Genomic DNA, 21,505 nt, shown 5'->3' on the forward strand with positions numbered 1-21,505 from the left:
CAAGAAAAGTTCAACGGTGGGCGCTTCTGTTGATTCGGGAAGTTGAAAAGTGAACGCGGATAGCGAGGGCCGAGAGATTTTAAATTCTGATCAACTCGATTGGATCGGACCAAAACCAGCGAATTAAAAGTCTCAAACAGCATTATTGCCCAAAAGTTTTAGGGTCTTGGACTTTCTCCCACGCCACAACGCCATCAGGCAAGACTACTGCTGCGTGTCCACTGCATCTGTCAGGGAAGATGCTTCAGCGTAACCCGAGAGCCGAGATGTGCCACATGTCACCGGAGAGTAAGCCAGAACTACCCCATGGGGCCCCAGAGATTTGGCTTCTGCAGGGCGATCTATTGGGGACGGCGCGCCAGTAAATGGTTTGGCTGTGTCGTGATTGGGTATGTCTACTTGAGTCGCCGCAACTTACTAGGCAGCTCTGTGATTTGCGAGATCCGAAAATTCCGACATGAACTAAAATCCAGCCACCGCCTGCCCTACCCATCATCTGGACCACGGCAGCCGTTGAGATGTCTCAAGTTACACGGACTCGAGAAACATACACCGAGGACAAGAATCTGCTGCAGAATGGCACACAAAAGATTAAACATCTACAAAAGGACCCTCTCCCCACAACTTCGCCCTGAGTGACCAGTGCTACACTCTGGCACATTGCACTCGACACTCTGGGCTTCGTTCAGCAGTACTTGCGGGTATTGGCAAGCTACAAATATCTTATTCTCACAATATCCGCCCTTTTGAAGCCATTATACATCAATTCACTGAACCATGGCTCCATCTGCGGTCACTTCTCCCGGCAACGCTGTGCTATTAGCGAAGGTGACTAACAACACTCACCCACTATGGTGGAGAGACCCGGGTCTACGAAGTCTCAACATCCTTCTCTTGTCGTGTTTTCTCGGCTCCATAGCAAACGGCTATGATGTCTCTCTCATCTCTGGACTCGAGGCGATTCCCCGCTGGTTCGAAGACATATCTGGAGCCAAGAATGTCAACACTCTTGGGCTCCTTATCGCGGCCTACTCCTTTGGCGGCGTTGTCTCTTTCTTTCCAGCACCCTGGGTGGCTGATAAGCTGGGTCGTCGGTGGGGGATAATAATTGGAGACGTGGGCATAATCGTGGCCGTCATCGGGCAGTGCTTCTGCAAGACGGCCGTCCAGTTCCTCGGCACCCGCCTCGTACTCGGCTTCTTTTCTCTCTTCAACTCCATCAGTTCAACAGCGCTTCTCTCAGAGCTTGCCCACCCCCGCCAGCGAGCTATCGTCGGTGCCCTCTTTAACACCTTTTTCTTTGTAGGCGCCATCACGGCTGCTTGGACATCCTTTGGGAGCCACAGTATCGACAACAGCTGGTCATGGAGGACGCCTGTCATTACACAGCTCTTTTGGACGAGTGTGCAGCTTGTGTTTGTCCTATTTACTCCAGAGTCTCCGCGTTGGTTGGTAAATAATCAGCGGCTCGACGAGGCTAAAAGCACCTTAGCCAAGTATCACGCCAATGGTGATGAGACTGACGAACTCGTCATTGTCGAGTTTTCCGAGATTTGCGCCTCAGTCGAGCTTTCCAAGAGCTCAAAGGTGACTTGGGCATCTTTGTTTGCTACCCCTGGCAACCGGAGGAGAGTTTTCATCTGTCTCGGGCTCGGTCTCGCTACGCAGTGGGTTGGTAATGGCATTATTAGCTACTATTTTGCACCGGTGCTTGAGACGGTCGGCATCTCCAATCCAACTCAACAGCAGGGCATCAACGGTGGTTTGCAGATTTACAACTGGTTTTTGTCAATTGCCGGAGCGATGCTAGCTGAAAGGGCTGGGCGTAGAAAGCTGTTTTTGCTATCGTCGTCCATAATGTTGTTGTTCATGATCCTCGTCTTGACATGCTCAGCAGTCTTCGCTAACACAGGAAATTCCTCTTCCGGTACAGCGGTTATCGTGTTCCTGTTCCTGTTCTTAGGCGGCTACGTTATCGGCTTCACACCAATCCCTATTTTATACGTCAACGAGATTTGGCCGACAGAACTTCGGGCCAAGGGCGGATCCGTGTATTGGCTCTCGCAAACGTTAGCAGTTTGCTTCAACCAGTATGTGAATCCCATTGCCCTCCGTGAGATTCAATGGCGATACTACTTTGTCTACGTCGGCGTTCTGATTGCCGTCATAATTTTTGTTTACTTCTTTGTTCCCGAGACGAAGGGGAGTTCCTTGGAGGAGGTCGCGGGTATTTTTGACAAGGAGTATGCGGTGGCAGTGTCCCAGCCTCTCAGCAACGCATTGAGAAAGGAGGAGACTGAGGTAGCAACCGTTGAAAACGCACCTTGATTTCAGCTACAAAGTGTGCTTAGATAGCCGGGGAGAATTTGAGAATTGAGTAGGAGAGAGAAACGGCCGAACGCCCAACCCCATGTGCGAAGTATCCGAGTGAAGTGCACTCACGTGTTCTGTAAACTTTACGTTTATCGCCCAGCAGACGGCCTGAGGCTAACATGGTGACACAAAACTGCTCTACCAAGACATCGTACCGACGAAGCGGCCTTCGCGCAGCAACAAGGCGAGGAAAGTAATACCTAAGAAGAGACTCAGTGCCTCTTGGTTTCTCTCTCTTTATTAAAAATGTAGGACACAGAACTTGCACCCGACCAATCTATGGCTACACCGCGGGGAGGCGGTGGTTCCACTCTTCGTCTTTATATATAACTTGAAAGATACCATAGCCTATCTAACAATAACATAAATGCCTTGAGGGTAAGATTTCTAATGTATAAATGTTACAGTGCCCCCTTTAGAACCCATGCCAAAGAATGCCCCTCCATGCGTAGTTAGGTTTTAGTAGCTAAAATAAACACCTTTATGTCTACCCTTAGATCGGTGCCGATTCGGCAATATTCCTTCTTCGCATTACATTATAAGTGTAGAAAATTCTCTTTCATTATTGAATCTCTTTGTACCCTTCGGTAAGGTTTCATTTACTCAGAAATCATGGATCTCAATAATATTCAAAAAGATGAAAAGAACGATAACTCAGTTCAGGCGTGCAAACCCCCGACAAACATGCACGAACTCACACGAGCCGAAACGAATGACTTGACTAAACCAGCTACCAATGAGAAACTTCGGACCAAGACTAATAATCCTCGAGACAGCCAACGCGCAGAAGGTCCATATTCTATTTACAGTCAAAAAACAAAAATATTTCTTATAATATCCGTCTCCTTCATGGCCATTATTTCTCCACTTTCTTCAGCGGTCTATTTGCCAGCCATTCCCCTGATTAGTCGCGACCTAAATGTTTCACCATCTTTGATCAATCTTACTATCACGACTTATCAGGTTGGTTTCCTATCGTCGCCCCATGATTTTTTGATTAAGTCGCTGATTGCATTCATTTGCAGATATTTCAAGGCATTGCGCCATCTTTCATCGGAACTTTTTCTGATACTTACGGTCGTCGGCCTGCCTATATTATCTGCGGCATTATATATCTGGCAGCCAACATTGGACTGGCTCTCAATAATACCTATGTGGGTTTATTGGTTCTTCGATGCCTCCAATCGTGTGGAAGCTCAGCTACTATTGCTCTTGGCTCCGCCACTGTAGCCGATCTGGTCACCCGTGCGGAAAGAGGCAAATTTATCGGATACGCTGGGATGGGCGTGACTCTAGGCCCAGCTATTGGCCCCGTTGTAGGTGGTTTAATCTCAGAGAATTTGGGCTGGAAAGCTCTATTCTGGTTTCTGGCAATTTTGTCCGGTGTACTTTTCTTGTTGATTTTCGTTTTTTTACCCGAGACATGCCGTTCTGTTGTTGGTAATGGCAGCATTCCCAACCCCTGGTGGAACATGTCTCTTCTGGCTTATATTCAGCATCGAAGGAATCCAATTGGGAGTAGTTTGGAAAAGCCGGCAGCCAGAAAGAAAAGACCTAATCCATTTACTACACTCAAGATTCTTCTTCACAGAGAGTCTGGGATGCTCCTTGGATTTGGCTCGCTCATGTACTCTGGATATTTTTCCGTTCTCACAACACTCTCCAATGAGCTTTCTGTTCGATTTGGGTACAGTCCAGTTATTATTGGCCTTTGTTACCTTCCAATAGGCGTAGGCAGCATAATCACCAGGTGGACAGTGGGGTATTTGATCGATCGCAACTTCAAAAGGCATGCTGATAAAGCAGGCTACGAATTTACTACTAATCGTCAGCAAGACATGAGTATACTGAACGTGGAACGGGCCCGGTTAGAAGTATCTTTACCTCTTATCTACCTCGCCTGCGGCGTCGTATTGGCCTACGGTTGGACTATGGAGAGTAAATCTTCCCTGGCTGGTATCGAGGTAACCCTCTTTTTTATTGGCATGTTTTTCACCGGGGCTCTAAACGGCCTGAACGTGTTGGTAGTAGATATTAACCCAGATGCACCTGCTACAGCTGTTGCAGCGAATAACCTCTTCCGTTGCTTAATTAGTGCCGGCGCGGTGGCCATCGCCACTCCGATGATTAACAGAATTGGCTTGGGTTGGATGAGTGCGTTCATTGCAGGGGTTTGGGTGATATTTAGCCCATGCGTCTGGATTATAATGCTATTTGGGCATAAATGGCGATCAGGTAAGGGTGACAGGGAGTTGTGTTGATTGCGCCGCCCCCTTTTAAAGAAAAAATTGATTTTTATGCCTTCTCTACGAAACATCGAGACGAGAAGAACAGGGTTATATAGCATAGAGTATATAAGATTAATAATTATTTCTTTATATTACAGCGATTGTTTTGCTCTACTACACTGCCTAGTCGTGGAGCTTTATTACTCTGCCGCATTAAATTTTTCTCCGTTAATTGATGTATATAAAACATGGAATTGGTGGGCTTTCTGCCTAGGCAGGAATCAAACTCCATCATAGTGATCCTTAGTCGATTATCATGCATGCTGTTTCCCCAAAGGCAGATGATACACTATGTGGCACCTGAACTGTTCAGCCAAGATACGGCAATTGTCGAATCAATCAGGAATGACCCCCTATGCCACAACACCGGCGCACTGGAGGGTCTGATAGAATTGCTCGATCGGACCATGGTCCTATCGTTGGGCAAGACTAAGATAGGGAAACATGTGCAGAGGGTTCTTCTCATGCACGGGACCAGCGAATTCAAGCGGGAAGATGAGGCTACGAAGAAGAAGAAGAAGAAGACATGGATATGGAGGCTCAAGAGGCCGAAGAGATGGAGGAAGAAGAAGCCAACAATGGGGAAGACAAATCCCAAGAAATGGTTCGAGAAAGGCAGTAAAAGAGTTTCCAAGAGATGAACCTTCCATCCAACAATTTTTGAACGCCTAGATGTTGACTGGTTTGACACATTGTTGAGAGTGCATCCACAATCTCTTGTGACAGAATATTGGAATGACATCGACAGGGCTTTGTCGCACCCCCACCGCTCAGAAATAGATGAGGCACGAGAGGGATACTTGGAGGGACTAGCTAGCATTCTAGGCGAAGCGTCTGGCTTCAGCATTTCCACCTTGTCTAAGCCATCTGGACCTCTTGGTGCCGTGCTTCACGGCCAAGGGAAATACCCTACATGAACGACGGCAGGCTTAAAGTTCAATCTTCATCATGTCATGATACGTTTCGCTACCTGCCTACACACCCATCCGTTGTCCACTGTTACATGCAGTATAGCTTATCATGACCAGATACGGGACTACTCTTGGTATTATGAATCCCTTGTCTCAAGTAACCTGGGTAATAAGTTCCCACTAGTAACATCTGGGGCGAGTGGTACCTTATGTGTTTGACTCGTGCCTCTGGATAAAACTTAATTAACTCGTTGCAAATTGCCAAGATATCTCGGGTTTCTGTTCGAATACCGGACCCAGGCTTAGGACACTCCGCCTGGCGGTGTCTGCAGTGATTGGCCACGCCTCAGCCGTGGGAGTTTTACCGCGCGGCATTATATAAGCCTTGCAGCACACATAGCCGTGGGTTGCATATATATGTATTCAAAGGTCTGGAAGCTCAGGTTGAAAGTTCCTACTAAAGCACAACGGCAACAAAATATAATTAAGTCAATCTATTTCCTCCTATGTACCACAACCGTCAAGATACCGTCTTTTGCCATGGTTAAAGTTGCCGTAGCAGGCGGCACTGGTGGCCTTGGGCGAACCATTGTGGAGGCGCTCGCAAACTCCGACCACGAGACCGTCGTTTTGACACGAGAGGTATGCACAATCCTTTTTTCTTTGCACAGAAGTAGACTTACACTTCATGGCAACTAGCACAACATACATCGCAAGACTATTGCCGGAGTAACCCTGGTAGCCGTCGACTACACTAATGTAGAGGCTATCGTTCGGACACTCAACGATCACCGAATCCACACGGTGATCTCATCCATGGTAATCAAAGGCTTAGAGCAATCCGAAGCTCAAATAAACCTAATTCGCGCAGCCGAAGCCGCACCGTCTGTAAAGAGGTTTACCCCCAGTGAATTCGGTACCCCCCGACTTGAAGCGTAAGTTCCGCTTTCCCAGGCCTGACCTTGTTGTCTTGCTCAACAATCGTTTGGACTAGATCGACCAAAACAAGTGCTGCCGTCTCAATCAGTTACAAAGATGCCGCAATCGCAGAGCTGGAGAAATCTCACCTCGAGTTTACTCTCTTCTCTCATGGCGTGTTCATGGATTACTATGGGATGCCCAAATTCCAATCCTACATGACACCCTGGGTATTCGCCATCGACATCGCTCACAAAGTGGCGGGTATCCCAGGGTCCGGCAATGTACCTGCTGTCTATACATATTCTGGAGACGTAGCCAAGTTTGTCGTGGCTGCCATAGGCCTTCCCGATGGAACATGGCATAAGCATAGTACGATGATTGGTGATCGCCGAACTTTGAATGAGGTCCTCGGTACAGCAGAATCTATTCGTGGAAGCTTTAAAGTGCAATACGACACCATGCAGAAACTTCAGCAAGGGGAGATAACCGAATTACCGTCCCATGTGCGCTTGTATTCGCAAACTGCGAAAGTGTTGCTCCAACAGCGTTTCGCTGGATTGGGTATCGGCATGGAGACTGGGGCATTCGACTTCAACGTTCCAGCAAATGGCGTATCGTTAAATGACCTTTTTCCAGACATTCACGTGAAATCTGTGGAAGACATCATTACGGAAGGCTGGGCTGAAAATGCCTAACATGTCGCTGCCCAAATAGAGTCGACTTTTGTGCTCGCACCTTACTGGAATTATCCGCCATATGAGTAGAATACTTGGAAGTACTGTTTAAATTATTAAGAAAGGCCCAATAGATCAAATCTGATTGAATGAGACATCAATTTAAATTAATTTAGATGTAAAAAGCATTTCCGATGTGAACTCGCTTGGCTTCGGCGCCACTTGGATACTTGGGTGGCCGTTGTACAACGGAATTCGGCTAGAAGATTGATAGAGCGGCATAGTGCTTTTAATACAGCAGCATGATCTTGCAGAGGCATGGCTTTTTGCGGATTCAAATTCGCCCAATTCTACCTTCCCCATATATACTTCCGAGCAAAGGTGTTATTGCTGGCTGCCTTAACTGCTCACTATAGTACAAAATCAGGGTTGTAAGGTAGGTCGGGTAAACCTTCCATGGGTTTTCAACATCATGCTTGGCGTTGCCTCAAATAAGAAGTGTTGCTTATTGAGGCTAGTATGAATATGCGCAGTTGCAGCGGGTAATCAGTTGGGGTGGGGAGAGAAATAAGAAAGGATACAAGCGACTGTGAATACAAGTAAAAATTGACTGACTTGGACTCGCCGGAGTCGGTCCTTCGCCGAAGTCCTAGGTCACGCCGTCTTTCCAAAGGTCTTTTCAGAAAAGATACATTAGCACCATGATGACATGTTAATAGCTGATAGGTATTAGTATAAAATGATAATTCGAGCCAGAGGTATCAAAAGTGGTTTATCAAGGCAGCAAATCAGCGTAGGATACCTGCGTCTCTGTGATCCCCCGCACCATCACAGGGTCAATGGAAACCTCTGGCGCAGCCGTCCCCCGAACTTATATATCAACGCTGGGATGGGAATTAACGCCAAGGCAATGAAACCTAACAGAGAAGTCCCCCAGCCGACCCCTAGTGATTTGTACATTTGAGGGCCGGCAAGGGGGAGGAAAGCCGCGACTATGCATCGCAAAACGGAGAAGGCAGCTAGGCCGCTTGCAGAATGTTGAGGGTAAGCGTCGATTATGTATGCCTGGGCGGGAAGCCAAATCCCAACGATGGCAATACCAAAGGGAATAATTCCAATAATCGGGACAATCCAATGTACAGCTTGGTCTGCACTCCATCCATACCAGAAAAATGAAATAGGTAAAACAAAAGCAAAGAAAATACAGTCTGCTAGACGCATCTCAGGCTCAAAAACCCCATGATTAGCCTTAGTCATGCGTACAACAGTTTTGTCTGACAGCACGGCGAAGATGCCAAGTCCTACTGCATACCCAATAAGCATCGTTAGATAGACTAAGCCAGTAATGCCAATAGACCAGCCATAGCTGCCCTGAAATACCATCGGAATGGTATTAAAAAGAAGGTATAGGCAACCGTATGCAAAAGCGATGTATAAGGAGATGCTGAATATAATGGCCGAATGGAAAAGCATTTTCATCGGTCTCACAAATCCGTCAAGAAGAATTTGCCAGGTGGGAAGAAATGGGGTGTCTGGGTTATCGTAGCAGCTGCGAAGTTGTGGGCGGTTAAGCTCCTGTCGTAATTTCTGTGTTTTGCGCTTGATAAGCACCCGATGGTTTGTTTCACGATTGATGGCCGTTGATATGAGAACTATAATAGCCGCCGGAATGAAGGTTATCCAGTTCACCCAACGCCATCCTATAGTTTCAGAGACAAACCCTCCTATCAATGGGGCACATGATGGTCCAAAAAGAGGGCCAAGCATCCATACTGCCATGGCTCGCCCCCTTTCACTGACAGGAAAGAGGTCACTAATAACGGCGCCACCAATTGTCTGGCAGGCCGATCCTCCGATTCCAGTCATAAAGCGGAAAAAAATAAGCGTGTCTAAAGTAGGGGCTAAGGCGCAGCCGATAAGCCATAGACAAAACCAGAGGTTCGAGACCAACAGAACAATATTGCGGCCGTAGATTTCGGATAACGGCGACAGAAATAGAGGTCCAACGGCATAACCAAGGAGGAAGATGCTAACAGGCATCGCCCCTTTGGTAGTGCTGGAGACTTCCAGGTCCTTCTCGATGAAGATGATTGCCGGAGCTAGAATAGAAGAGGCAAATGGTGACATGAAGGTGATCATTGAGAGGAGACAAACTATTAGCCACTTTTGGCTGTTCTTGAAATTGAGCGGCATGGCCGGGTCATCTTCTCTCTCCCAGCCAACTATATCTTTGTCCAAATCTGAAGTCGGGATTATGGGAGATGGCGGTTTCTCCTCTGCCTTATTTTGAGGTGGCCTGGTTGGGAGGCCTTGCTCAGTTGCGCTTCCACTCATTTTCATGGGTCCTTCTATGCTGCTGTCTCTCATGGCGCGCTGTCCAGCAATAGCTGTTAGTATTCGAAGTCACAACGTCTGAAAAGGGTGCTTACGCCTTGAGTCTCAACGTCGAGGATCTGATCGTCTAGCTCGCCAGCCGCGTTGCTTTTCCTAGTTCCACGCTTCTCACTGGAAATGGCAGAATGTCCCTCCTCAAGAGTTTCTTCGTCCTCCATCATGGCACCAAAGCTCGTATTGTAGATAGGTCTTATTCCGAATTCAGTATTTGTGTGTGCAGAGTTCGGAGGTAGACAAAGCGGCTTGACAGATTCAAGTATCTAAAGATACCATCGTACTAGCAGGAGGAGGCGTTTTTATGTTAGAATCGTGGACAAGGGAGATATATGGTGCAGCATTACTTGTGGCCGTCAATATTATTCGCTCTACACTCTGAACCAAGTTTGTCAGCACCCGCGCGGGCATGGCGTAGACAGAATAGGAGATCTCTACCTTACGAATGAACACCGTCTAGCCGAGTCCGCAAAATGGTGATCAAGGGTCCACAGAATGATTCTGTTCAGCGTGCTAGCACTGGGTTGTTGCTAGTGCCCCGGTAGCATAATTGACCTCCAAGGATTCTTATTGACATGTTATGGATATGAGGTAGGCTGTTCTCATTTGTCTCAGTGAATCACTTATCTATGACAGTGAACTCGTCCGTTTTCCCCGTTTACTGACACTTTAAATGACTCTATCGTACGGGAGTTTCTAGGGGGCAAAAGACTTTGATCTAACCTTAATTAAACTTGATGTATTCACTCCCGAGTGCCACACTCTAACTCTGGTTGGTGGCAACATGAGTCGGTCTACAAGCGTCGAGCCGTTGGATAGGAATACCTTCCACATAACAACCTGTAGAGAGAAATAGTCTTAAATCTAAATAAACAATTTATTAAAGAATATTAGAATTCTCTAAATCTACAAGTTTACTTCAGTTAGCAAGATTATTACGTCTTAAGGGCGCCAAACTGAAAGCCAAGCGGTGAGCTTGCTGTTCAAGTTTCTGATATGTATTATACTCCCAAGACACTAACACGAAGCTACGCCTTGTGGGGTTCGTGATCCGATCCACCGTAGCGTCGGCGGTGAAGCTACTGATTGGCCATCATTTGGTGCCGCAGCGGAAATTGCGGTATTATCCCGCAGTGCGGGATCGCGTAAGTCCAAGCCAGTGGCTAGACATCTTTTCATTTTGAACTACAGTCCAAGGTGGCAGAGGCAAAATTAGCCAAGCCTGTTGCCAAGGATAGGCCATTGGTTTTCCCCCTTTGCCAACGATTCCAGTATGTATTGCGACGGTAAGGGAGTTGGTGTTATAAGTTGCCAAAAGCTTTGCTATACTGTTGTTGGCTTCTATTATATAAATTCCATAAAATATATAAAGAATAGGCTAATCATACGTCAGCTTCTTATATCAGCAATACACTATATCCTAGAACATTCATACAGTTTGGTACATCCCAAGATTCATCAATTTCAGCCCGCATCGACCATACTGTTTCCATGACTAACAACGCTTCCTTCATAGTCCCAAACATCTCTAACGGCCCCAGCCGACGCACCAGTGCTCTATATATGGCCTCATCTTCAGGCGGGGACAAGCAGCCAGATATACACATTGGCCATGTCAGTGCCCGTATCCCAGGCCCTCCTGGAACTTGACAAAGTAGGTCCGTTGCCTTCGCAACTGACCAACGAATTTCTTGGTGGTAAGGCTGCCACCCCAGTATGACTACGTTCAAGTAGCTCAGCGTAGCAAGCAACCATACAATTTCGTGCTTGGGCTGCTGGTTCGCATTTGCGTCAGGCCAAGAATCGACAATTCGGAGTGTGGTGACATCCTGAGCAATGTATTGCCGCTGGCAATGACTCTCCAGAGACTGAATACCTGCTTTAATTACATCCGATAGGACTTTACCACGAGACTGGAGTTCGCTGACCTGCAAGGAATTGCTCTTCTTGTGCCTGCGCTTCCACTCTTCCAGAGATGCTACATCACCTATGACCTGCACAATCCAGTTTCGTAATCCAAAGAACTCGTCAAAGCACAGATAGCCAGCTTGGATTGCTTCAAAGCTCTTCTCATAAGATAGGGATTCTGGGACAATACTTGCATGGTAACTGGCAAGTTGTGGCAACTTGCCCAAGGTGACACTCGATAAAATGTCGATGTATAGAATTGTGGCTGTAAAGAATCGCAGCGCCGCTTGGTTTGTGGTCCACGGTCGCCTTAACCCAAACTCCGGAGGCGGCCATTTGTGGGCATGGGTATACAAGCTGTTCAGTGTCTTGCTCCACTCCTTTGGGTCGGGGAGAATTCGCAAGAAAACTGCAATGGCTGCATTGAGATGCAACTTCCAATTATCCTTGTTAGATGTCGCCACTTCAAAAAAGATCATTTGAAGAATGCTCTGCATAACCACGAGCCCTTTTTTCATGTCAAAACCTGGAGCATTGGTGTTGATATAATTTACTTCCTTGTGCAACTCTTTGAGACCAAGCTCTATCTGGCTCTCAAATTTGTGTATCATTTGTATTGTGCATTCATCGTGGGCTCTGTCGCCATTGTTAAGAACAATAGCATAGAACGACGTTGATAAGGAAACCGCGCTATGGTACACAGCCTTATTGGTGTGCAGTATTTCCAATATCCAACCTCGGCCACCCGCGAGAATCGATGATCGGTAATGCGGGAAGAGGTACGGGAAAACATAGTCGAGGTATATCATAAGCAGATGTAACTCTTTATCAGCCTCCCCTTGACCGATTGGCGTCTTGCTTTGCATAGGAGAATCCTGCAGCACCGAGCTACTATCGTTGCTAAGTCCAGAAATGAAGGCAACGCTGAGATGGCCAGGAGAAAGATCGGAGTCTGTAAGGGTATCTGTTTTATCTATGACGTCCGTAGCAGGAGACTCCGTGTTGATACGGCCAAGATTGTTGGCCTCGGCCTGAAGTATCTCGAGGTGCTTGCGTTTACGCTTCTGGGTGGCGGAATGTTTTATCTGTGCTTTTATCTCTTCCATCATGTTCGTCTGCCTCACTCCACCGTCCATCCATGGTGGTTTTTCCTCTTCGTAATAACATGTAATTTGTAGTGCTTGACAAGTGTCACAGACGGGGCGGTTTTCGGCACACTTCTTGCGTCGGACTCGGCAGGTCCAACAGCCGTCAAACGAGCGGAGCTTGCTGTACATGGGCTGCTAGAGGGATGCAAAGGAAGTTGAACTGGGAGTGGACGCAATTGTTTGGGGAATAACGGTCTTGAAATTGAGGTTATCGCTTCATGTTATTGTCAAGGTGTAGTGAGCGATGGGAAACGCCTTTACGTTATCCAAATACGGATTTTCATTTGCCCGGAGGGAAGTCCCTTGAAGGGCTGGATTGATAATTATTAACTACCTACTAGGGGGGCTTCAAAACCAGCCAACTTCCCGTGTATGCTCCACATAACATGGTGAAGGTGAAACATTGAATCGGTTTGGAAGATTTAAAAACTGCAATGGCAATGTTGGCTATCATCTTGAGGCGAATTCTTAGTCGATTCTAAATTAGCAGCAATAGTTTCAACAAAGATCGTCATGATTGTGAATCCATCGTATCTATTGTAGACCTAAAGAGAACTACGGGGGAGGGGCGCTGTTGTAAACCTCATTGCTGTCAATTCTTCAAGCGCAGTCTTGCTACTATGACAGAAATACCGAGCAATAAGAGCATGAATATTCATGAGTAAGCGATAGCTCTTTAATGAGTAATGTATTAACGACATTTTTCGTGACAAGGTGGAATTTCCGTGCTGGAATTCCGCAAAATGTGGGCCAACGCGGGATCTGTCAGATTTACCAGTGGTGTTTAAACCGGTCTGGCTTTAGTCGCATCATGTACATCCCAACCGAAGGCGCATTCGTTCCATTGGAATCTTTATTCAGCATAGGAAGTGTAATGTAATGACTTATCACGTAAATGCCATTATGTGATTTGCAATTGTCAGTCTTTGGCTAGCAAATTAGTCTATTGAACAGGGTGTACCAAATCATATTCACCAACGCATTACTAATCTTAATAATCTCAATGCAGTTTGAACTAATCGTCGGGTACTATAATGCTCTTTCGCCAGTGCTAGATCAGTAGCATTCGCGACATCGTATCTCGGAAGTTCCGTGAGTAGGAATTTAGTCTTTATCGGATTTCACAGACATAATAGGTTTCGTATATATAACGGAAGTTAGTTGCAGCTACACATTTAAAATTTATGTACCAGGATTGTTTACCACGGCTATCAAGCATCTATCTATCTTGCATAAATCCAACCTCCACACTCAATGTCTTCTTCAATCACCCTTTTCAATCACAATGCCGGGAAGAAGATGGCAGAAACATTCAACTATTCGCAGGTGGCTAAACTGGCCAACGGAGCTGTTGCTCTTTCTGGAATGTTGGGAGTGGACGCAACCGTGACTCTTGCACCAACCCTAGAGCAGCAGGTTGAGACAATCCTGGACCACATAGAAGCAGCACTTGCAGCTGCGAGCGCAAAACCCACAGATGTCTTCAAAGTCATCAGTTACCATATCGATATTGAAGAGAGTGCTGGTTTGATTACCGCTGGGTGGCTGCGAAGATACAATTTCAAGCCGACGTGGACTGCCATCGGGGTCGCACAATTGGCCATTCCTGGAGCTCGGTTGGAGGTACAAGTGGAAGCATGGCGCTGCTCTCAAGATATTTAGGTCATAGGCCTTGAAAACCTGGAATACGTTACGTAAAGTGGTCCGTTCATCGATGCCACCGGGATTCTTGAATAAGTATTCTAGATTAAAGAAGCTGGTGGTCATACTATTTATAACTTTAGTTATCAATCTGAATCAGTACCTGAGATCACACCCCATTAGATTCATACTGTAGTAGAATAGTAATACAACAGGGTTGTAACTGTAATCACAAGTCATTTTGCCCAGCCTAAGATGCATTAAGGCAAAGGGGCGCCTTTTATCGGTAGATGCCTCTAATTCATGCTCCCTTGCAGTAAGTGACGGAATAGAATAGAGATGAATGTATTAGTAGCAAGGTTGGCCGTTCTTGCAATAACTGACAAATAACTGACGAAGTGAGTTCGGAAATAATGTTGCTGCTAAAGATATTTTCTTGCTTCTACACTATATCATCAACGACTTTCTGTTACAGTGTTCAAGTCTTACGGGTTTCAATGCAAATATTTCTTACACATGAAGGCAAAAGGAAGTCAAGTTTAGCTAATCTTATAGGATTCAAGGGAAAGTTGTTGTTGTTATAACTGCAAATGTCGATATGCTAAAAATGATTCCAGTTACACTGTTGCACCCACGCCAAACCGCTTCCAGGAGTCTCTGCTTGATACATTCTCCCACCACGCCTTCACATTGGCACGGTCGGTAATCATGTGTCCAAAGCCCATACGGAACATATACGACATCAGAGGCATGTAAAATATGTCTACTAGAGTGAATGTGTCTCCCGCCATGTACTTTTGTTTAGCAAGAATGGCTCCGTCGTAAATATCCAGCTTCTGTGCAAGCGTTGCTAAGAGGCTGTGGACCAGCTCCTCATTCTTTGACTCTCCAGTGATACTAGTGGTGGTGTTACTTGCTATTAATACCTGGGGAAATTCTTTTGGATCAGGCACTTACGGTTTGAAAATTATTTCCCACTGCAGTGGGCGGGCAATAGCATCAAAATTCGCCATTTCCACGCTCGCCCATTGTTCAAAATAGCCCATCGTTGTCAGATTAGACAAGTCGGGGAGTAAAGGGGTACCTATGTTGTCGTATTTCTTTGCCAGATAGCGACAGATAGCACGGGATTCTATAGCTTGCATTAGCAGCTATCCCCTTCTGCTTCAAATGAAGTTTTATGTATATCACCATATAGAGATATCTCGCCGTCTTCGAGAATCGGCACGACACCGAATGGTTGTTTGGCGAGATGACTCGGCAGCTAGAACACGAGGTAATAATTAGCCCCCGGTCTTTGGATCAAGATAACAGGCACATGTAACGGAAACGATATGCCTGCCTTTTGTTCCCCTTTCATTAAGTCAATGTTAATAAATTCATAGTTGGAGATGCCTTTTTCCGCTAGCGTAAGAAGGACCTTCAAGGTACATGAAGATTTGGGGGTTCCTGTTAATTTGAGAGCCATATCGTTCGCTGTGTGCGTGTATGAAGATGAATTGATTCGCGATATCCCTACTTCAACCTTTTACTTTATATATGGCTCGGGCTACCACGACCACTACTTCCCTCTTGTGGCTTTCCAGACGAAGGTCGTTGGGACTTCCGTAAACTTGAATGCGGGGCGCACCTCTATTACAAGGCATTGTGGAGAACCTCGCGGGAATTCCGTAGATAAGTAGGGAATTCCGAAAGAACACACTAGCGGCACAACTTCGTGGACCAAAGTAGATCTCTGAAACAAACATAAGCTATCCGTGAATGTAAGTACTTGAGTAGATAACCCTGGTCGCGCGTAAGTGCGGCTGAACATTCGTACGCTGTATTTGGATCACTGACGGTTTGTGAGACTTTTATATCAACACCGATAGGAGTATTCGCTTCACTTTTCCATCTTCTCATCCACTTCTACGGAATATATGATTACAATGGCGGAGTTGGAAGCGACTTTACCCTTGGATGACTCTAAAAACACGGCTGGAGACCATCATCACGTTGATGAGCCAAGCAAACGTCGAGCAAGATACGTCCTGCAGGCTTGTGAGGCCTGTAAACGATGCAAGGGTCGCTGTAACGGGAAACAGCCATGCCAACATTGCTGGAAGCGAGCTGCCAAGTGTAGGTACCCTAGCCACCCTCAGTTATTGTCCAGTAACGATCAAGATACCGATAACTCGAAAACTGGATATACACCGACCATAACTCTTAACTTAGAGTATACCTTTCCATCATACCAGTGTTATCAGAAACTGCAGCTTACAATCCTTACAAAGGGACGTGCAAAGTATACAGAATTCGATAAAGAGTTTGCAAAAACAGCTCGACAACATTACCGCACATATCAACTACCAAGTCAGAAATGAAGCTTCTCAGGCTACACCAAGGCCGCTTTCACAGCAACAACATCACGTTTTCGAAACCGATTCGTCCTTCATATCCCAACTGCAAGCCATGTCACTCGCCGAAAATGATAGGAGAAATCTGTCTGATCTACAGTTCCATGGGCCGTCGAGCTCCGAGTATGGCTTGAATATAGCCCAGGTGATATTACGACGGAGTAACGAATCTGACATCTCTAGAACTGGGGTCGACCACCAGAATAGTTCTGGTATCGATGAAATGACAACGGTTACAGAGGAGCTGAACAACAACGACTCGTGGGGAGGCGGCGATGTCTTCCACGAACCATTGGACGCTCCATGCACTGTGCCAGTTCACAGATTGTTAAGCAAGGCAGACACGTTTCGACTTTTACATGTATATCAAGAAGTTATTGGAAATTTCTATCCGATACTAAACCTGCAATCTCTTGGTGAAGAAGCTGAGAAGCCACATGATTGTGGAGGAATTGATCTAGGATTAAGGCGAGGCAATTCTTCGCACGTCGATAGTGACAGCATACTAGTATTGAATCTGGTTTGTTCAATTGCTCTTACGGCTGAAACTACTGGAAGATCTAAAATAGCCCAAGTATTCTACGAAAGTGCACAGAGCGCGATTCAGACAAACGTAACGGCCCGGAAACTTCAGATACGAGATGTTGTACTGGTACTACTAGCGGTTTGTTGCAAATATTCACTGTCCATATTGGGCACTTATTTAAGGGTACATCTAACGTTAATAGAGTATCTACCACTACTTTAGTGATGATATTCGGCTGGCATGGCGACTGTGCGGTATCGCCGGTCGGATGGTTATGGAACTTGGCATTCACCGTCGGGAGATCTTCCATCAGCTTTTTAACATCCCATCTCAGCGTGATAAGGTTGGCAGCACTATATGGACTATTGTGGTGCTCGACCGACAATGGAGCTGTGCCCTTGGGATTCCACAAAACTTCCAAGAGTCAGACTTTGATAAGCGCCTGCCAGTCCCTGTTAGTACCGCTATCAATAATGAAAAACACATTTCTAACGCCTCATAGGAATGTGCGATCTATTTGAAAGCAATGCTCTCGTACGGGCTGTTAAGTCCAGTGCATTGGGATCGTGTTCAGCGTAAGATAGCCGGCGCTATATGCAGTGATGAGGATTCCTTTCGATTCCTCACGTCAGAGGTAGAGCAATGGCGAGGAAGCTCGTTAAACGGCATGAAATTTATTCATCCTATAATCCAGGATGATCCGAATATATCTTGGAAAACCCGCAGCGTCATTCCCACATTATTACACTTACGCGCAAATCAACTGCAGCATCTCTTATTTCAACAGCTGCTTATCTCGAATCCCAACCTTGCTATAAGCACTTCATTCGCGGAACCAAGCCTGGAAACTGCCAACGATACAATAGAGATTCTCTGCGATATTAACGAATCTTCAGATTTATATAGGAAACAACTTCCCGTATTCCGACACTTTCTTGCCTCCTCTATCTCTGTAATATTAATGACCATCACGCATAAAACCCAAATCGAGACGACATCGTCATCTGACGTGCGGCAACAGTTCCTATCAAACAAGACGAGCGACATAATTACAAGAGCAGTACAGCTTGCAACAGCTTATGCAGATTCATCAGGCATCTCACGACAACTGTGGGAGCAGCTTGTGTCTATCGTAGAATCTCTATGGCAACATAAAATTATCACGAATGGACGACTTGATCAGATAACTTCGGCTTCTTCAATCATTGACTTCAATGTGGTGGCCAACGGTATTCCTGGCTATTATAGCCAAATACCTAATAATTCATGAAATAGATCAACGATTGTACCTTGAAAGACTAGCGCATACTACTATTATATCTAGCTGACTAGCACTGGTACTATACCAGTAAGTAGTACAGATAATAAAAGCCTTGGGTAGGATAGAACTCCCCACTGTGTATCGTTCACCAGCATAGATCCCTCAGCCGTGCTTTGATCCTTGGCATCAGCTATGGAAAGCAGTACTATGGCGAGGCTAAAAGAATACACAAGCACAATAGGCTTTAGGAGCAATGATATTTTTGTCCGGATCGGCGATTGAGCCAGCGTAAGCCAGAGGGCTCGACCAGAGACAGCGAAGATTAGGCTCGTACCCATCATATATGCTGTAGCCTTAATGGCGAAAGACACTTCCCGATCATAGCTTAGTCTGACTGAAGAGTATGCCCAACTAGACAGGAACAGCTGGCATCCAGCAAAAATTGTTGTAGAGCCTAAAGATTTATCCATGGCATCGTTTCTCAGGCGGTCGACCACAAGCCGAATAGCTGCATTCACAGCCATTGCAGTACATCCCATCTCCGGCAAGCTCATGAGCCCGCAGTCGAGAGCGGTTACCAGTCCAAAGAACGCGATCATATTAAGCACCGACGTTAAGATTTGCACAGAGGGAATCTTATCCACACGATTCTTGTCGGGTCTGGTACCGCAACAGCCGCCAAAATAGCACCCGATACGGCCAATGGCTTCACCAAGCAACAGCGCCAGGGCCATAGAAGCAAGCAACACGTCTCGAGCAACGGTTGGTGCAATATGATGGATCTGTGATACCCACAAAGCTGAGAACAGTATGCTTCCTTGAATAGATATGCCGTTCAAAGATAGAGTATCTAGGAATGGCACGCCAAACATTTTGCAGAAACTAACAGTGCAGCTATCAGGGTCAAAGGTCCTAACAAGTGAAGTACAAACAGAATCTGAGTTTGGAGACGTCCTTTGAGCGAGAGGATGAGAATGCAGCGCTGTCGATGGAGAGCCATCGATTGCCATCATCAAAGTATTAATGGCTTTAGCCCCAAATAATCCGGCTATGACGGTTCCAAGTCCAGCTATAATTAAATCATGAGTCTCTATGCCCGATAGTAGCATATCGCGCGGTGCGCAATACACAGCCGCCGTAACCACCTGAGCCGCCACTATGGCGACGCTGAGCATCAGGCGGTATAGGGTTATCCGTGTTCTCTGACCAATGCGAATATAACCGGGCCTGACCAAGACAAGCTGTACAACTCCTTGCGTAGAGAGTTGTTTAAACGCTAGCCGTATCAACCAGACGCAGTAGAAAACGACACTGGCAATGTAGTTCAGCTCACTGATTCTTTTCACTGGCATCAGCACGGATAGAGTAACCGTTATCGCGGGCAGTGCCCGCAGAATCAGGAGAGATAATGCGTTAATGACCGTAAGTTGTGCGTACAGTCTCGAGTTTTTATGATTTTTCCCTCTGAACCTGAGCAACGCAACTGTATCCGACAAGAGCTCTGTGATTAGACCGGCGTAGATCAAATACAGTGGTCGGCGGGGAAGGTTGTTGAAGAGAATGATGGCAAGAGAGCTAAGCGACAAGATATGGTGAACAAGGTACTCAGATGAGTAGCTCAAACGTGGCAGCTCTGATATCCATAGCGCACCACGCGAGCTCAGGCAAATCTTCTCCATTGCGGACATTTGGGAGTGACCTCCTGTCTGGTCTGTGTCTGCCGGGGTGAACACGAAGGCTCCAAGGCAGATTGGAGCGCTCATCGTGGTCCACACAATGCCAACAATGAAGACAAAGTAGGCTTGAAATCGGCTACCTTGATCTTGCCTCAGCTGGCCGTATGTTGTTGGCATTAATCGCTTCATGGCGGTGCGCGCAATGAGGAGCGAGACTCTGTGTCCAGCTAGGCAGACTAGCGCCAATCCTGCGTCGCGGACAGAGATTGCGTTTGCCAGCGAATACTCACTGGTCGTTTTGGCCTCCATTTTGCCTGTTCTAATGATGAGCAACTTGGATATACACGTTATGAGAGTCGGCGTCAACTGTCGAAAAAGTCAGGTAGTAGAGCATGTCCAAATATCGCTGTCATATCTCAAACATATCGTGGATCTGTTCAATATTGTAGTGAGAAATATAGCATAGAGCGTATACCCTGCTACAATCTGATAATATAGCCTAAAATGTCAGCACTAAATCAACATTCGTGTTGTACAAATGTACGTAGGAGAGGACCTTATGGGCTTAGTACTGACTGGGGTCATTCCGTGCCCTGCTTCCGTGACGAGTTCCTTAGGTTTGAACTCATCTGAGACCTCTATGCCTGTCAGTCAGCCCGACCCGTTTGGGGGCCTTTTTCATGTGGATCTGCCTGTACCAATGGTTCTCAAAGAATGCTCGTTATCGCTCACCCATCCTTGGCTGGGAAGCCGGCGACATCAGAATTAGGGTATTTGATCGACATGTGACGGTCCATAAACTCTCCAGTGTCGCCACCTTGCCGCACAAACTTTGCATGGCCGAGGCTCTGCAGCAGGGTCGGAATGTGGCCCCTCTGAATCCTGGCCTGCGCGATCTGGGAGAAAGTCGAAGGGCTGGGACTGAGGGGCTGCAACGTGGAAGGCTGGGCAGCTGAGATGCCCTAGTTTTACCAACGGCTTGACAGCATGCTCCACTCCAACGAAAGGGGAAGGGCATTCACGGATAGACAAGAGAGGCATGGGATCATACTTTGGAGACCTGCAATAGACAGTGTAGGCCAAGATGTAGCTGATGAAAACAGTCACTAGAGCCTAAATAGTATGTGAACTGCAGAAACTGCTCGTTGGTGGATGCCTCGATGGTGCGCTACTTATACTCTTGCTGCTAGACCTTGGGATCTTTTTAGCGGCATGCTTGTTTTGACCATCAGCAAAATCAGGATAGCCAATATCCTCAACGATGCGGGCCAATGACAGCTTCAGCTATGTTCTAACGAAGTTGGGTCGCCATATTGCTCAATATGCCGCTAGTATGATAAATTTCATTTAGTATAAATGAGCGTAGCTTACGTGAGTCCAGTTTCCCCTTTTGG

At 46.5% G+C, this 21,505-nt stretch overlaps 8 protein-coding genes across 8 annotated transcripts; 4 read left to right on the forward strand and 4 right to left on the reverse strand.

Moving 5' to 3' along the window:
- Positions 1 to 777: 777 nt before the first annotated feature.
- On the forward strand, positions 778 to 2,328 carry T069G_10134 (sugar transporter domain-containing protein; the record flags this gene model as incomplete). Its single annotated transcript, XM_056177344.1, has 2 exons — positions 778 to 1,825; positions 1,898 to 2,328. The coding sequence occupies 2 exons, from the start codon at positions 778 to 780 to the stop codon at positions 2,326 to 2,328; spliced, it is 1,479 nt and encodes a 492-aa protein (XP_056025822.1).
- A 3,784-nt stretch (positions 2,329 to 6,112) lies between these two features.
- T069G_10135 (nmrA-like family domain-containing protein) lies at positions 6,113 to 7,188 on the forward strand (the record flags this gene model as incomplete). Its single annotated transcript, XM_056177345.1, has 3 exons — positions 6,113 to 6,214; positions 6,272 to 6,507; positions 6,567 to 7,188. 3 exons carry the CDS (start codon positions 6,113 to 6,115, stop codon positions 7,186 to 7,188), a joined length of 960 nt encoding a protein of 319 aa, XP_056025823.1.
- An 807-nt stretch (positions 7,189 to 7,995) lies between these two features.
- On the reverse strand, positions 7,996 to 9,722 carry T069G_10136 (major facilitator superfamily domain-containing protein; the record flags this gene model as incomplete). Its single annotated transcript, XM_056177346.1, has 3 exons — positions 7,996 to 8,891; positions 8,982 to 9,540; positions 9,597 to 9,722. 3 exons carry the CDS (start codon positions 9,720 to 9,722, stop codon positions 7,996 to 7,998), a joined length of 1,581 nt encoding a protein of 526 aa, XP_056025824.1.
- A 1,448-nt stretch (positions 9,723 to 11,170) lies between these two features.
- On the reverse strand, positions 11,171 to 12,572 carry T069G_10137 (fungal specific transcription factor domain-containing protein; the record flags this gene model as incomplete). The annotated part of the gene is made up of 2 exons (XM_056177347.1): positions 11,171 to 11,275; positions 11,313 to 12,572. The coding sequence occupies 2 exons, from the start codon at positions 12,570 to 12,572 to the stop codon at positions 11,171 to 11,173; spliced, it is 1,365 nt and encodes a 454-aa protein (XP_056025825.1).
- Positions 12,573 to 13,910: 1,338 nt separating this feature from the next.
- T069G_10138 (endoribonuclease l-PSP domain-containing protein) lies at positions 13,911 to 14,273 on the forward strand (the record flags this gene model as incomplete). The annotated part of the gene is made up of 1 exon (XM_056177348.1): positions 13,911 to 14,273. One exon carries the CDS (start codon positions 13,911 to 13,913, stop codon positions 14,271 to 14,273), a length of 363 nt encoding a protein of 120 aa, XP_056025826.1.
- A 596-nt stretch (positions 14,274 to 14,869) lies between these two features.
- T069G_10139 (uncharacterized protein) lies at positions 14,870 to 15,720 on the reverse strand (the record flags this gene model as incomplete). The annotated part of the gene is made up of 4 exons (XM_056177349.1): positions 14,870 to 15,149; positions 15,210 to 15,384; positions 15,444 to 15,516; positions 15,595 to 15,720. 4 exons carry the CDS (start codon positions 15,718 to 15,720, stop codon positions 14,870 to 14,872), a joined length of 654 nt encoding a protein of 217 aa, XP_056025827.1.
- Positions 15,721 to 16,703: 983 nt separating this feature from the next.
- On the forward strand, positions 16,704 to 18,444 carry T069G_10140 (fungal specific transcription factor domain-containing protein; the record flags this gene model as incomplete). The annotated part of the gene is made up of 4 exons (XM_056177350.1): positions 16,704 to 16,793; positions 16,851 to 17,312; positions 17,377 to 17,628; positions 17,677 to 18,444. 4 exons carry the CDS (start codon positions 16,704 to 16,706, stop codon positions 18,442 to 18,444), a joined length of 1,572 nt encoding a protein of 523 aa, XP_056025828.1.
- Positions 18,445 to 18,494: 50 nt separating this feature from the next.
- T069G_10141 (prolipoprotein diacylglyceryl transferase domain-containing protein) lies at positions 18,495 to 20,420 on the reverse strand (the record flags this gene model as incomplete). Its single annotated transcript, XM_056177351.1, has 1 exon — positions 18,495 to 20,420. One exon carries the CDS (start codon positions 20,418 to 20,420, stop codon positions 18,495 to 18,497), a length of 1,926 nt encoding a protein of 641 aa, XP_056025829.1.
- Positions 20,421 to 21,505: the final 1,085 nt, after the last annotated feature.

Source organism: Trichoderma breve, chromosome 6 (genome assembly GCF_028502605.1).
Source record: "Trichoderma breve strain T069 chromosome 6, whole genome shotgun sequence".
NCBI lineage: Eukaryota > Fungi > Ascomycota > Sordariomycetes > Hypocreales > Hypocreaceae > Trichoderma > Trichoderma breve.